The sequence below is a fragment of the Apis cerana genome, linkage group LG11 (assembly GCF_029169275.1).
Source record: "Apis cerana isolate GH-2021 linkage group LG11, AcerK_1.0, whole genome shotgun sequence".
NCBI lineage: Eukaryota > Metazoa > Arthropoda > Insecta > Hymenoptera > Apidae > Apis > Apis cerana.
The window spans coordinates 12,383,223-12,399,477 of NC_083862.1; the positions used below are offsets into that span (position 1 = coordinate 12,383,223).

Here is a 16,255-nt window from a genome sequence, read left to right on the forward strand (position 1 = left end):
TATTATTATTATTATTATTACGTCGCGTATTTATCAATTTTCTCGAACGTTTCTTTCTACGATGTCGTCGTAAAGACATAATTTTCGATCGCAAGGGATATAACTGCTTCGCAAGTTTTCGCAAAAATATTTTATGATTTTCTTTTCAAAATGTCAACGTCATTTGGAAAAACAAAAAGGAGAAATTAATTGGCGTTGTCCATTGATTATCGATTCAAAGTAAGTTTAAATTGAAAGGGACAAAAGAGAACGACAAGAGAGGGACTTCAGGTAATGTAACAGTTTATTGAAAACACTTTTTGTTTGCCCGTCAGGGGCGAGTCTCGCTGATATTAAAAAACGCAGAGTCTTAGTAACATGATTATCTCGTGGGTGTTTACGTGGAATTATTAACGATATCCGCGAAATCGGCGTTCTTGAAAATGAAATAATTTGTAAAGGAAACATTCTATAAAATATTCTACTATTCGCGTTAATTAAAACTTATGATTTTCAAAATTTTTCAAATTTCTCAACGTTGAACATTGAACTTTGACGACTTGGAAGAGACTTGAAAAGATAAAATTAACTTTTAACCCAATTCGATCAAACGTGTCATAATTCTATAAAAACAATGTTTCATGGAAACGATCGATACTTTCGTGGCCGATTTCGTGGATGTTCGGTCTCCAGGTCCGTGCGAATATCGTAAAAAACCGTGTGGAAACACAATCCGCGTGCCCTCGTCTCCCACGAGAAACATATCGAGAACGCACTTTTCTTATCTCGAACGATTAATTAACGCTCGCTTGATGATCCGAGCGGATATTATATAAAAAACAATTGTCCGATCGCGTCGGCCACACTCGCGGAGCACGATCGAATTCAACGAGTCGTTGGCCAGATATCTCGACTCAACGCTTCCGAGTGTACTGATCGATTGAACCGTATCTCTCTGATCATTCAGACGTAGTTTCGAGATGCTGTCCGCATCGAGGAGTCTGATAATACGTAATATAACGTGGTTGAGTAAAGGCCGGGCTAACCGGGTCCGAGGTCGTCGAACAATGCGAACATCGATACGATCGATTACTTCCTTTCGCATTTGACATATATCGAGTATCGGAAGATTATTCGAGAGCGAGCCAATTTCGTCGATCGATTTCATTGATCGTGAAAAAATAGCCTTTACGGTTAATACCGTAAAAGTTTCTCTAAATTTGATTTTTTAATCGACACGATATTTTATTCGTAATTCATAAGAATATTTTATATAAGAAGATTGAAGATTCGTATGGGTTTGAAAATGTTCGTTAAAGATGCAACAATTCGAGCGGTATTAATTGTATAATTATCATATGAAAAGGATAATTTGATATTCGAGTATCGATCCAAGAGTTAAAAATATAGGTTAGGTGAAAAGTTGCACAGTCGGTATTGTCGTAAACGAGAGTTGGAAGATATATACGCAGCGAAGGAAATCAAGTGAATATAATAATATCGTTTCAATGGTATTTGTCTTAATCCACGTTAAATTCGCGTTCGAATTTAATCACGTTTTCTGGATATATTATATTCCATACGAGGAATGCTTTTTAAAAAACGTTCGTCTTTAAAAGAATTTTAAAACGATCGCACAATTGAGAAACATTGAGAAATATACAAGGAAGAGATCGTACTTTCGATGAAACTAGAAACTAGCCATTACATTTAACAGTAACAATTTAGTAACAATAATTTCAAGAATCCTGAAGAAATCGTTTGAGCATCGCTTTTATCATTTATTAAATCAACATCGATTATCATCGAGAGACTCGGACTCGGTTCGAAGAGCTCTTTACTCGAGCAAAATTTCGTTTATCGATAATACCTTATCTATTAATACCTCGATGTTCGAGTAGAATAAGACGTTAAAAACACCGTCTAATTCGAATAATAATCGTCAATCTGAGATATCACAGATTATCCAAATAATTTCAATTAGTCGCCTTATTAATTATTATCGATTAATTTTCTTCGTTTACGAATAACACAAACGCTCGCAATTTCTCCTTATTTTATTTTATTTTTCTTTTTTTCTATTTTTTTCCATCGTCATCTCGAAATCGTTGAACGTCGACGGGCGATTTCGCGTGGTCGGACATGCGAATCATTAATCGATATAAATAATTCGCTGAAATTCGTCCGAAATTTTCGCACGGGCCCGATACATTAAACTCGAGTCTTCCGCGTCAATTGCAATAATTTACGATGTCCTGCGTGTGTGTCTTCTCTTTCTCTGTATGTCGCATTTATTTATTTTTTTTCTCTTTATTGTATAATATATATATATATATTTTTTCTTTTTTTTATTTTTAATTTAATTCTCTTTAGCCTAGCGGCGATAATACGTTACCAAAAGCTTATAGATACCCTTATGCGCTGCTACCAAGGTTTCCATTTTTATTTATTTTTTTTTTAATTTTCTTACGACTTTAATTCCAATCGCGTGCCTACAACATCCTTCTTACACTTATCCATATTATTACACCGCCTGTTTCCCAGTTGTTCCAGTCGTTTGCAATTGTATTTACTTCTCTTTATTTTTATTGCGTGCCTGCCGTGTTCGTGAGACCGATACTTACGCCTACGTTTAATATTTTTCGCCGCACTTTTTGCCGTTTATTATAAGTTAATAATTGATTGCGATTTGCACACTCTCACTCACTCTCACTCATTCTCGCTTCTACTCTCTTCCTTTCGTTCATCCCTCTCTTCCTTCGCGTTCCCTTTAAGGAAGATTACTCACGAAAAAACGAACTTTTACAATGTGGTTTAACACTAATGCGTGTCTGTCCTTGTCGCGCGACCAAGGAACCCCCTCGAGAAGAATTTCAACGCCATTTATCATGAAAATCACAGTGGAAAAACTTGAAAAAGTAAGAAACATTTTTTTTTTTAACTTTTACAAGAACAATTTTTTACGATTCTAAGTCTTTCACGTTTTAATATATATATGGATATAAATAAAACAGAACAAATTGGATCGACAAAAAGCTGGTACATCAAATTTTTCTTCTATAATTTCCATTAATTTCCAATTTAATTCACATCCCGAGGAAGACGCGGAGATCGATTCTTAATTTAATCTTTCTCGAATACCAGAAGAAAGATTCCTTGATCGGGCGCGGTTTCACTTTTTTTTGTACTCTCTACGATCGACATCAAGCGCGTAATTTCGATTTGCCACGTCTACTATCCGTACACGATCGAAGGGTATCTCTTCCGATTCAATCCCTTCGCCGAGGTCCTCAACCACGCCAATCAATCACGTGGACGAACCATCATCGATCACTCATCATCTCTAAGAATTCATTAATTATTATTAGGTAAATTTCTTCATCCTCTCCGTTTTTTTTTTTTCTCTATTTATTATCGTTTGATTAGTTGCACTAGCCTTGATTGTCGGCATTTAAGGGCTGCTTGGCAGGCAGCGTTTATGGCGACGTGCGACTCTCTTCGTTCGAGCGCGATATAGTTTGTTCGATTATTATTATTTTTTTTTTTTTCCTCTTATAAGTTCTCTCTTTATCAACCGTGAAAATTGTCCCGTTTCGATCGAACTTACGAGCAACATCGAAAAACATCCTCGCCTTTTCGAAACCCGAATTCGATCCAGAGTTATTATAATAGGAATAATTCGGAACAAGTTCGAATCGATTCACGGTACAAATTTGAAAAGACACATAGAGACACAATTATGTTAACGGTGGATCGATTTCGAGGGACGAGAAGGGTGGACGAGGAGTACGTCGTGGAAACGGGAAACCCGCAAGATCGACCGATCCCGAACGATTATCCTCCAACATCAACCGCGTCTGAACGAACATCGATCTTCCACCACGTCGACCTAGAGTGGCCCGAAGGAATTGCTCGGATTCCAGATCGTCGATCGACGAATTCTGGTCCGGTCGTAAGATCCTCTTCAGGCCGCTCCCCGGGACCGATGTTTTCGTGATCGAGAGAAAGGGAATACGACAAAGGAATACGCGTTGCCCTCGACGACGAGGTCCCTTTCCTTTCGAACGAGCTAAAGTATACGAGGTGAAACCTGAACGAGGTTATTATCCTAAAGCTTCGCGTCGCGCTTAACTTACTTAATTAATAATTATTTAATCTGGAAACAGTATTGTGTTATAGTACAACTTAGCGATATATAATACAACAAACGATCAACGACAAACGGGAAACACGCTCGAACCTCGTCGAGGGGGGAAAAACGCTTTCCTGCACCAAGGGGCTCGTTTCAAAGAGACACGGATATATACAAATATCGAGGAATCAAACGGTAGAAAGAATTCGCGTGTGCGTGTATTTATGTATGTGAATATACGTGTGTATACATGGATAATGATGGAAGGGCCATCTTCCTTCCCTCCTTTCCTTCTCCTATTTTTTTCTCTTCTATCTCTCCTCCCACGCGTAACATTACACGATACACGGACTAGGCGCGAAGCTGTACACAACACAAAACTTAAGACTAGGCGTTCGTTTCTACCAATGAAATAATGCGTGTCGTGTGTGTGTGTGTGTGTGTGTATGCGTGTCACGTCGGTACAGGAGGTAGCCGGAGTTTCCACGACAAGGGGATCATGGTAGAGACCGATGTGCGGCGTAATCGAAGAGGGAGAAACGTCGCGAAAGCGCGAGCTTGCAAGCTCTGCACGATAGAGAGAGAAAGAGGCGGTCCTCTGAACGAAGAAGGCGATTGATGGGCTTGCAAGCTTATTATCGACATCCTCGGAAAGCGGAGCGATATACAAACGGCACCAGTGTCTCGAGCAGAATGCACGTGTATATGTGTGTATGCGCATGCGTGTAAGTGTCGATATAAAAAACGCGAGACGCGAACTTGCAAGCTCGCGCTAAGCTCGATACGCCGTTCGCTGAGATGTCGACACCTTCGTCTCGAAGGTTTCGCTGTGTATAAAAAACGAGTTAGAGCTTGCAAGCTTGCGAGAGGCACGACACCGTTCACCGATTCTTCCCGATCGAGGCCGAGGCGAGGATGGGGAGGCAAAGATGGAGGGAGGAACCGCAACAACGAGCCTCGAACCCTGCGCCGAATCTCGGATCTCGAACGTGTCCGGCCGCGATCGAATCGCGCCATAATAGCCTAGCTAGTTGCGCCATCCGGATGGATGGCCTTAGGGGAGGGATTATAGACTAGAAATTATGTTTGTATGTCCGCTTTCAGAGAGAGAGAGAGAGCAAAAGTGAAAGTTTGTCGGTAGCAAAGAGGAATCCGCAGGCTGATGCAGGTGGCTGATATACAACGGTTACTTATTAACGATTTACGTTTACTTATTATACAAACGCTAAGTTTCACGCCTCATCCCCTGGCTCTGACTCAGGGACTAGCATTTTTTTTCTTTTTTTTTTTTTCTTTTTTCTTTTAATCGGTTCGTTACACGCTATACGATTCACCGCTACATCCCAGGACCGGGTCTTATTATTATTACTCTTTCTTCTTCTTCTTTTTCTTCTATATATTCGAGCTACAGTCTAGTCCTGAACGACGAGAGCCTTCTTGACGAGCATCCACATCCATCTGGGATGTATCAGAAGTAGGCGAGCTAGAGACAACGAGGGAGCGTTCGGCTTGAGGCACTAGGACGCGTCCAGGGCGAGGCACTCTGCGAGGAAGTCCTCTATGGAACGATAAGCGTGTTCCAACACGCCTGACAAGGCGTGGTCTTCGTCCGCGTAACTCTGTAACAATTACACGATTCATGGTTACGAACTTTATCAATTCGATCGCACAGACGCGCGGAATCGACGAAGCATATATATACAAATAGATATACGCATTTCTGACGTGACACGAGGCGACTGGATTGGGAGGATCTTATTAGGGGATGACGCACCTGGTACCTGAAGATGATACCCGCTTCGGTCAGAGCCTTAGCGAAGGCGACACCGTGCGTATAAGGCGCTGTGAGGTCGGCTAGACCGTGAAGAAGGTAGAGACTGTGACTGGGCACCAACCTGGCGCGTTGGGTCAGGTCAGCCTCCACGTAACCTTTGTAGTTCTCTGCGGGAGCGCCAAGGACTCGCTCCGTGAACGCGGAATCTGCACGAAAAGATCAGGAGGACTCTCATCCGGGAAACAGCAGTGTAAAGAACCTCGATACAGTATATAGTCCAAGGAAATGATCTTTTTCGGCAACTCACTGTAGTAGAGCCAATCGGCGATAGGATTCACAGCGACGCCACACTTGAACACGTTCTCCTGGCTACCCAACACCATGGCGGTCACGTAGCCGCCGTATCCCCAACCCCACACACCCACCCTGGTCACGTCCAGGTACTTGAGAGTCTTGAGAAGATGCTTCAGCACGGTCAACTGATCCTGAACTTCGACACCGCCGATTCTTCTGAACAGGTCGCGTTTCCCTTGGCCTCTGGCTCCGCGCACGTCCAGCCTTACGTAGACCACGTCGTTGTGGCTCGACATGTACGTCCCCCAATCGATCTTGAACCGATCGGTCACCGCCTCGCTACCTGGCCGACCGTTCACTTCCACCAGGACGGGGAACGCGGCGTCTCTCAGCTCCTCCCGCCACGAAGGTGGCAACAACAGTTGCACCTGGGCCTTCCACCCTTGGGGCAGAGACACCTAAAATGAACGTAATTAGTCAGGGATTTTAAAAATTGGAAACGGGATGACAAATCACGCGGCGCGCAACCTCGAAGCTTCTTCGAGTTGGCAGCGCCAGTTGCGACAGCTTGTCCCCTCTCTGGATCCTCGTGTCGTACAACACGCGGATCATCTTGTGGGTGGTGATCAGGTGTACAGCGGCCAGAGGGAGGCCCGGACCTTCGCAGTAGAGGACGTAGTAGCCGGATGATTCGTTCTCCATCGGAGGGCTTACGGACGCGCCAAAGTGGGTGCAATTAGTGTAATAAAATCTGCAACGGGACGATTGTATAGGAGTCTACAATCTTACAAATAATCGATGACGGATAGAGGAGAGATCGAGGCGAAGAGAAGCTCACCTACTGCTCCACAGCACTTCGCCAAGGTCGCACGTGACGCACAACGGTTCGAGGTGTCGAGGATCGTCGGCTGTGGGATCGCGAACTATGTAGAGATGCCTCTGACCGGGCCTCCTTTCCCTCGTGCCTAAATAGTACACCAAATGGGCCTTGGTGTCCCACGCCAAGATTTCACTCACCTTCGCGAGGAACAATAATGTAATCGAAATTCGCAAAATGCGTACTCGTATCGATTCGAATCTAACCTCGTAACGACCGTGAGACAGGACTGCTATCCTCTGTTGGGTCAAGGTCACGTGCTTGATGTGGGTGAAGTGTTCCTTGTCACCCTCTTGAACGGCGGCCAGCAGCAGAAAGCTGTCCCCGTCCGGGGCGAACAGAGGATGAGGCTGCGCGTCTAACCACTGTCCTTCGGGCGCCCTCTCGGAATGAGTCTCCTCGCACTCCCACATCGGTGCACGGCAAGCAGTCACCAACGAGAGATTCTGCGACCTGGTCATCCAGACGACGGCCACCTGGGTCGAGTCGTCGCCCACCCAGCCCGCGGATATCAGATAATATTCCCTGTGACAGAGGGGAACCGATTTAAATTAAAACTTATTCGGCACTTTGGATCAAATCGGAAGAAAGTATCGAGAGAAATTGTCTCAAATACGTAAGAAGGATATCCAACTTTTAAAGGAAGATACTCGGTTCGGGTTTCCGGGACTTACTGTCCGTCCAAGGCGGTTGGCGGCTTCAACCTTATCCTGGAGAGGGTGGTCGAGTTCGCTGTTCCATTGATCGAGTTGGTCAGGTTGCCGAGCTCCATGATCCACAATTCGACCTCGGGATTTGGCGAGCCGGGAGTGGGGTATCTGACGGACCTCGACGGCGGGAAGGAGCCTCTCCTAGGCGTGAACAGGGGGCTGGAGCTCGGCCCATCCTGACCCGGCTGCGTGCTGAACCAAGGGAATTCCAGGGCAGTGACCTTGGTGTCGTTGAACGAGGCGAAGAGGAGATGCGTGCCATCGGAGCTCGGCCAGGCTGCTTCCGGCCGCGGCAACACCTCCTCCTGATACAACCAGTCCGGCACCCCGTTGTAAATCACCCCGGGTAGACCTGTGTCGGTTATCCTCGCGTCCTCTGCCGCCGAGGGCGCTATCCTCACGTAGATGTCGTTCTCGGATATCATCAGGATGCCGGATGTGTTGCCCAACCAGGCGGCGTGTTGCAGCCGCGTTTGCTGCATCCCCCGCGATGTGTGCAGACGGAGAGGCGTGTGGTGACTGAGGGAAAAAAGATGAATGGGATAAGAATTGGTACAAGAGAAATGGGAAAAGAGAGGTTGGAAAGCTTGCTTACTCGTTCGTGACGTCGTAGACTGTGTAGTAGGCGGTGAAGGTATTCCTGTACACCTGAAAATGAATGGAGATTTCGTTATTTCAAGGAGAAAATTTTCACGATCGATTAAAAATCGAAGGTGGTTCGATCGTGAAAAATGCATACAATGGTTGTGCACAACGATGTACTGAACATGTGTTGACAAAAAGTCGGATATTTGGAAATATTCATGACCCAATCGCGTTCGCGTCAGCTGTGGTGGAATAAGAAATTTTCGCGATATACACATGTCGCGTTACGAATTCAACGAATATTAAAAATTAAATCGATTTCGAACCCGTTTATATTTATATTTCTGGGATACAAATGTAAAAGATTAATAAAAGAGGAGCCGATTTTTAAACCAATTTTGCGGTTCTTTCAAACTCAATTATATCATATAGGAAGAAAAAGGAACAATTTTAAAGTTGAAGACGAGTTCGAATCGTTTTATTCTTTCGTTACTCACCGGCTTGACATTGTGCTTGAACAACACGTAACGCAGATCGGCGCTGCACTGGTAGCCTTGGACGTTCAGCTGTCTCTGGAAATAAAGTCGGCCAAGATTTACTGGCTTATGCATTTTCCATTTCCCTCGGCTAGCGCGAACTTTACGATCGTTAGCCGTCCTCGTAAAGTTGGCAGAGCTTCCAACTTTCCGGAACAACCCCTCGAAGCGCCGGTCCACGTGCAACGGCCTTTTAGATCAGACACCCCGTTAACGACGCCGTTATTTTCCCAATCTATCCGCGCGCATTAATTTTATCCTTATTTTCATCGACTCGATCTATTATTAAAAAAGTTTAACCAATCACTTTTTTCGAATTATTATTATCATTATTATTTTCTTCTCTTGAATTTTCCAATGAAAGCGATTCGTTAATTTTAGTAAAATCTTTTTTTTCGAAACACTATCCAAAATAATCGTCCAATGCTCGATATGATTTCACCCACCCGATTAAACGATCACACTTCACTAGTCGAGGTTCAAGTCCTCGTCGATTCAATTTCGTTAACATTATTAAAGCAAACGAGAAGAGCCTCTTCCATCCGTCAACGAGCGCATCGAACGAGTTCTTCTGGAATCAGCAAAAACGATCGTCACCACTGCGTGCTCATTAACCAACCGCAGTCAACCAACACTATTTACCCTCAATCGTATTCTCATATCCCCCTCATTGTCGGCCAAACGAGAACGATCCTTAGCTAACGAGTGGCAAATTGACGTTGTCGCTTCTTCAACAAAACCCCTCCTCCTCCTCTTCGAAATTATCCCTCCTCGTCCATCAACGACCGTTGGAACCATTTTCGCGATACCATTTTTCCTTTTCCGAAATTTATTTATACTCTTTCATTGTCCCTCCCCCCTCTTTTTTCCTACTTTTCCTCATCTTTCTTTTTCTTTTCTTTTCTTTTTTCTTCGTTCCACGAGGCGAACGCGGATCTCCCCACGGGCACGCGGGCATCATTTCGCCGAGCGGAAAATGCAATAGCGCCAGGGCGGACGAGGGAGCGACCCCCTTTTCTCTTGAATAAACCGAATACCTCGAACTTTATATATATATATATATGTATGGGCTACTTTCTTTGTTTTATGGCGCGCCGCGAGCTAAACTCACCTCCACCGATAGATAAGAACGAAAAGACGTTTGATATTAAGATCCCTTTATTTCGTTGCTCTCTTCCTCCCTTTTTTTTTTTTTCTTTTCATAATTATAAGCAGCAATTTTTCCCTTCCTCGTTTTCCCTCATTTGCATTCCTCGTTCGAATTAATGTTGCGAAAATATTGTTGAAATTTTTTTTAATAATTTTAAGTTTATTCTTCTTCCAGTAATATTTGGATTATATTTTAGAAAATTAGAATTCATTTAGTTGTTAGTCGTAATAATAAAACTTTCGTGTGTTGTTAATCTGAATTAATCTCGCATTTGGTTAATTAAAATTAATTAACCGAGATTATCATATTTTATTACGTTTATCACGATATTTAATTTATTTTGAAATCATCTTTACGTTTTTATTAATCTCTCGTTTGGATTAGAACGAGATTACCGTGGTCGTTGGAAGTATTTTTTAAGAAAAACTGCTTTTTAATTGCGATTAACCTCGACGATGGCGATGAATTTCGCAAGGATGGTTCTCGCCTGTTTAATTAATTTCGTTCGCGCGATGAAATTTATGATCCTCTTTGGGGATTTGTGCAAGAAATTTTTTAAGCTTCGAGAAATTCTGATTAACGAAAAGAAACGTTCGATCCAATTTTGAACCGCGAAATTGCATTAGATTTGATTGAAGTTGATCAAGGAATCTTTTCTTCAAATACTCGCTCAACGCTCTGTGAACGAGGCCGCTGCACTTGGACGTTCGATTAATTAAGCGAGGACAATTTTAATTGTCGCGGCTGCTTCTGGGCCGATTTTAAGAATCTTTCCTCCATTTTACTCTCCAATTTCTATCAACGTTTTTTTTAAATCTTTTAACTTCATAAAAATGCATAGAGAGATTAAAACGCACTATGCAAATTCGTAACGAATTGTCTCGAATTGTCTTGTTTCTTAACCGACTTTGGAAAATGAAAATCATTAAATTTTCGCTCTTTCGATCAATTCGAAAATAAAAATTGGCAAAAAAATATTGATAAAAGATATTAATAAAATTTCACAAGAAATATATATATATATATATACACACATACACGAAAGTATCGACGTTTGAATTAATAGGATTTTTAAAAAACGGACTCTATTGTTTTCTAATGGATGAATTAATGTTTTGCGCGTGCAATTTCGACTATTGTTCACCAAAGCTTTCAGAGGAGTTGTCATGACAATTTTCGTTCGAACCATTTTCGCACCATTGCCGAATTAGACCGCCTCTATATATTCCATGCACGTCACCCCATTTTTCCATGTGTCGCGAATAAAAAATTATCGAGTCGATTCTCTCTTATATTTTTCCAACTAACTGCAGAAATTATTTTCAACACGAGCTTGCTGAAATATTATATGAAATGTTTCTTTAATAATATTTCATACGATTTCACGTAATCCAAAATATTCAAAATTTCGTGATTCTGAAATATTGGAAATAAAAATAAATCGCGAACAAGTGACAAAGCAGAAAACGGAATAAATAAAAAAATCTTGTCCCGCGACTCATCTTTGCGAGAGAGAAAACACTAACGCGTCGCGAATGCGTTAAAATAAAATCCTTGGTGCAATTTAACGGAGTGCACTCTAAACTCGATTCAAAGTTTAACCTCCCCCAGTGTGAACGTTATTCCGCGTCGCGTGATACGTACGAGCGTGTGATTAGAGACAAGAAGGGACACGGAATTGTTGCTTGTGTCCAGGAGTGTGAGGGAACCGTCGTCGGCCTGGTAGACAAACTTGTCGTGGGTTATCCAGGTCGGTGTTAACCTGTGCGGCGTCAGATCATCACGAAGGCACTCGTCTAACGTGAGCCGTCTGCCGCTCCAGTACAACAGCTCGTCCACGTACCTGAAAGTTTCCCTCTAATTTGATAATAGCTCCTGCTGGAATATCGATTCGTTCAATAATCGACTCGACGCTTACTATCCGAGTAAGTAATACGGAAAGTTAGGTTGGAAAATTTTATTTTCGATCGACTTTCTTCCTAGGAATTTCCCAATATGCGTCCAATATTCGATTTCTCGTATTATCGATTGTTTTTATTAAATTTGCAATTTTTATCAATCCTTTTTGCGATGCGTGTAAGCGTGGGAAGTCGTGCTATTGATTTTTCTCCATAAATATAATATATCGAGCGATGGGAAAATATTTTCATAGAAAATTGTATTTCCTCAAAACTTTGGAATTTTGTAACGCGTTGAATATTCCATCCTCATCATTTCAACGTGGCAACCTTGCGATTGAATTAAAGAAATATTTATACGAAAGTTTATAAAATAAAATTCCAAAATTTTGCAACGGAGCGTTGGATATTGGTAAAAAAGGAAGGAAGGAAAAAAGAGAAGTACGATTCTTCGGAGAAATAACGAAATTTTATAACGTAAGATTAGCATGCTTTGAATCACGTCGATGCTCTTTAAAATTCTCCGGCTAAACTTCCGTGTTTGCGGCGCTAGATGGCGGTGTTCGGGGATTGAGAGAAAGAGCGGTGGGGATTAATGTTATAGAAAGCGAAGGGATGTTCTCGTGGCTTTAAGGATGATAAAACGGGGATTTTCTGGCACGAACGAAGGCTGGACGTCTCGGGGAAGGATTTCCTCTCAAAAGAGAGGGAAAAAAACGAACAAGGAGGTAAAAAGTGAAAGTCGAGCCGGCTCTTTGAATAAACTCGATGTTTGAACCTGTTCCGAGGCACCCTGATTAGTTCTCTTTTAGACCGTGTTAAAAAAAACCTCGTTACGGGGTAAATATGAAACGCGGAAAGGAACTCTCCCTCCCCTAATAAACGAAATAATAACTTTGCCGTGAACATTTTTCATCCACGTGTAGTTGAGCCTATCCATGGTCGGATATCCGGTATCCCGAGTATGTTTCGTAATTAGCTCCCGTCGTATCATATTCACCGTGCATTCTCCTTTCTTCAAAATGACCGAATTCTTTTAATAATCGAACACAGAAAGAAATATTACACGCACGTTTATTAAAAATCGATGGGTTGTTTCTTCGTTTCAATTTTTCCTCGTCAAATAATTTCGAATCGAAAAAAAAAATTCCAATTCAAAATTAAGATTAAAATTAAAACTCGCTATCTTCGTTAAACGCAATGGGCAGAAAAATAGAGAAAGGAAAGAAATAATAATCTCCCTTAAAAAAGTTTTCTCCGGGGATATTTTCACGTCGACGGATCCGTCGATTTCGCGATTATTGCTCGTTAATATAAAGGGATCAGGGGAAGAGTTCTCTCGAAAAAACGTGGATCGGATTAATTTCTGGATAAAAGCTGTATTCCCGACTGCATGGGCTGCATTTCCCGCGGAAATACATAGAAAGGAAATCTAATAATAGAGTGGGGAAGAGGAAAGGGGGGGGATACTCACCCGAGGAGGTAAATGGCCGTGACGATCCCGGCGATAACGAAGCCGATGACCAAAAGCGAGAAGATTATGCTTCGCCAGTTGTGGCCACCCTCCGCGTACGTTAGATCCTGTGAACAGAGGCAGAGATCCTCCTCGTCAGCGATCGATCGATCGATCCCTCCGCTTCCTACGTCTATATCAAATGCACAAGCCCGCATGCAATCCGAGAGAAGACGGGGAAGAACGAACGTTCACGATCAAAACACATGGTCCATGCACCATGGATAATTGGTTTGTTAGTCGATTGTCGGTTTTATTTTTCTTCTACCAGATTCCTGCGCTCACTTTTCTCCCCCTCTTAAGTCAACTGCGATTCACCGAAAGTTTGTTCCTGCAATTTGTCAACCTCTTCTATCTAATTATTCGAATTATTCGTTGTGAGCTAGACATTAATTTAACCCCTTTCGTTTCGTTTCTTGCGAAATTTGAACAAATTCTAGTCTGAAAATACCGATCACATAAACTCGATGACATTCCAACCCTTTCGTTGAAAAAAGAATTTAATTTCTTTCTAATACGATCCGCGCGATATTTTCGCTCGATGGCGTCAAGAATATCGGAGGATATTGCATTCAGGTTATGTTGGCAACGCGACCAACCCCCGCAGCTGTTTGCACGGCTAAGCCGGATAACACGTTCCACCCTGTGTAATACATAGCGGTGTCGACTGGATTTTCGGGACCTGTTTGAATCGTCACGCGACCCGCCTCCGTACGCACACGCGTGTTTGCCCCCTCCGTGGGGGAAGGGGAGAGGTGGAGTTATCGATTCGCCACCCCCCCTCCCCCGTAAACGCTGCTAATCCGCCCGATACTTGTCTATCGAGAACGATCATCGTGCGTAACTCGGGCCATGCTCGATCGCTCGTACTTTGCTCGCTTTTGGATCAATTGTAGGCCTCTTCACAGGTGGAACTGTTTTTCGCCCTTGCCAATTGCGTTGTTAGACGCGTATTCTCGATATTGATACCGATTTATCCGAGTTAAGCAATGTATGTACGATAACCTTGTATTAATTTTGAAAATACTGAGGAGAGGTTCGTAGCACAATTGATCGGTAAATACATTACGAAGATTACATCGTTGATTGGTTAAACCGTGCTTCGAGTCATTCGATGACGCGCGCGATAAGATTTAAGAAAACTTCGCAACTCGAAGTTTCTCCTGTTAAGTTTCCTCGAACGATCCCTCCCTCAATGTTCAATTTAGCACGAAAGGAAGAAACCTCGTTTCGACTTCTCCTTTCAACCTTTCTTTCCGTTTAAAATATAATGAAAATGCAGCCTTTTCCTTTCCTCGATCGGTATTAGCATCAGGACAGAATAATCGGTTGTTTATCTGCACCAACGATCGCTTTTGTCTCGTACCTTCCAATCTTCCTCCTCCCCAATTTCGTCCTCCTTCTGTTTCTCATTTCGATTCCACTCCCCTCCCTCCCCCTCACTGTAACGTCTCTTTCCTCTGATCGATTACTTTCGCCCCCTTTGAATTCCGAGCATGCAGCCGTGCACGTGCACACCCCCGACACGAGGATATATATACATATAATGTTTTCGATACGCAGTATCGAGGATGCATCACGATGAAACGTGACCGTCCAATGTTTATTTGTCTATCAGCTCGCCTCGATGCACCTCCACTCTGAATTCCATCCTCCAATTGTTCTTTCTCGGATCGGTTCCACCTTATCGATCATCCGTGCCGATGCGAGTAAATCGTCGGATTGGATGCCATTTTTTAAATCTAATCGATTTCAATACGATCGTGGAAGATGATAATGGTTATCTCGAGTTAGGGATGTAATTGATTGATTTTGCTCGCGATTTGGAAGGAACGTGTTTATGGAAAGAGTTGGATATCCGTTTTGATGCGAATCTTCGAGATTCGACAGCTGTTGAAACTCGCGATATTTCGATGGAATAGTGAAAAAGTAGTTTTATATTGTATCCTTTGTGTCTCACTCGTGTGCTTAATAATACGGCTGCGCGAAATTTTGGGAAAATCTATTACAATATATTGTGCGGATACGTGGGATGTCGTACAGAATTCCCAAATATCACGTAACATTTTTATATTGGAAATTTGATCCTTCGACCTTATGGTTGTCATCTTCAGATTTCTAGCATATGTCTCTCGGGCATTTCGTATACATATACACGCGATGCATCGTGAATTTCTTCGTGTTGCATCTGATGTATCAAACGTTCTTGTCTGGATTCAATCTGCGTTAATTAATAACGATGTATTAATTTGAAAATTAAGCTCTCGCATTATTTCTATGTAGCCAAATTATTCAGAAATAAATAAATAAAATGTATCCATAAATACGAGGTTACTTTTAAAACCAATTAGCATAAACTCGATAATGTTGCTCATTAATGCGCGGAAAAATAGGAACAGGCGTGGGCGTCAAAGAAAAATCCATCTGGAATAAAAAGGACGCGAGATTGCTCCATCGTGGATGCATTTTAAGAGCGTTCAACGCGAGAAAGCCGGGCGGAAACGTGTTCCAAAGTTACGGCAAACACGTCCACCACGCCTCGCGTAGAATAGTAAAACAGCGATGTTACAACATCGTCGCGATGGTGTTGCCATGATGCAGGCCTCGGTAAATGTGGAGGGGGGGCGAGTAGAGTGCGCGAGGAAAATATATTCCTCGTACGACGATAGCTCGATCGTGGCAAGGAAAATATCCGTGGTAGGGTAATAATCGTATATAAATGTATATAAGTGTATATTTCTTTCGATTGTAATGCTCTTGGAATCGAAAAATAATTTTACGTTGGATCGCAATTTTTCTCTTTCTCT

The 16,255-nt window shown here is 42.5% G+C and overlaps 1 protein-coding gene across 7 annotated transcripts in view; it reads right to left on the minus strand.

Annotated features, from left to right (window-relative positions):
• Positions 1-265: 265 nt before the first annotated feature.
• The window catches only part of LOC107995118 (dipeptidyl aminopeptidase-like protein 6), an 80,361-nt gene continuing 64,371 nt past the window's right edge, over positions 266-16,255 (minus strand). For 5 of the 7 annotated variants that reach the window (XM_028665361.2, XM_017052406.3, XM_017052405.3 and 2 more), the window contains 11 exons: positions 13,410-13,516; positions 11,682-11,880; positions 8,849-8,923; positions 8,362-8,414; positions 7,731-8,285; positions 7,263-7,581; positions 7,018-7,196; positions 6,708-6,930; positions 6,193-6,637; positions 5,886-6,091; positions 266-5,730 (listed from right to left, as the gene is read on the minus strand). In XM_028665361.2, the coding sequence (XP_028521162.1) occupies positions 5,629-5,730; positions 5,886-6,091; positions 6,193-6,637; positions 6,708-6,930; positions 7,018-7,196; positions 7,263-7,581; positions 7,731-8,285; positions 8,362-8,414; positions 8,849-8,923; positions 11,682-11,880; positions 13,410-13,516 (2,463 nt within the window). In that variant the 3' untranslated portion in view covers positions 266-5,628. Of the gene's footprint in view, positions 5,731-5,885; positions 6,092-6,192; positions 6,638-6,707; positions 6,931-7,017; positions 7,197-7,262; positions 7,582-7,730; positions 8,286-8,361; positions 8,415-8,848; positions 8,924-9,529; positions 10,897-11,681; positions 11,881-13,409; positions 13,518-16,255 lie in introns of those variants that run through there. The other 2 variants (XM_062081950.1, XM_017052410.3) reach the window with 2 other exon arrangements.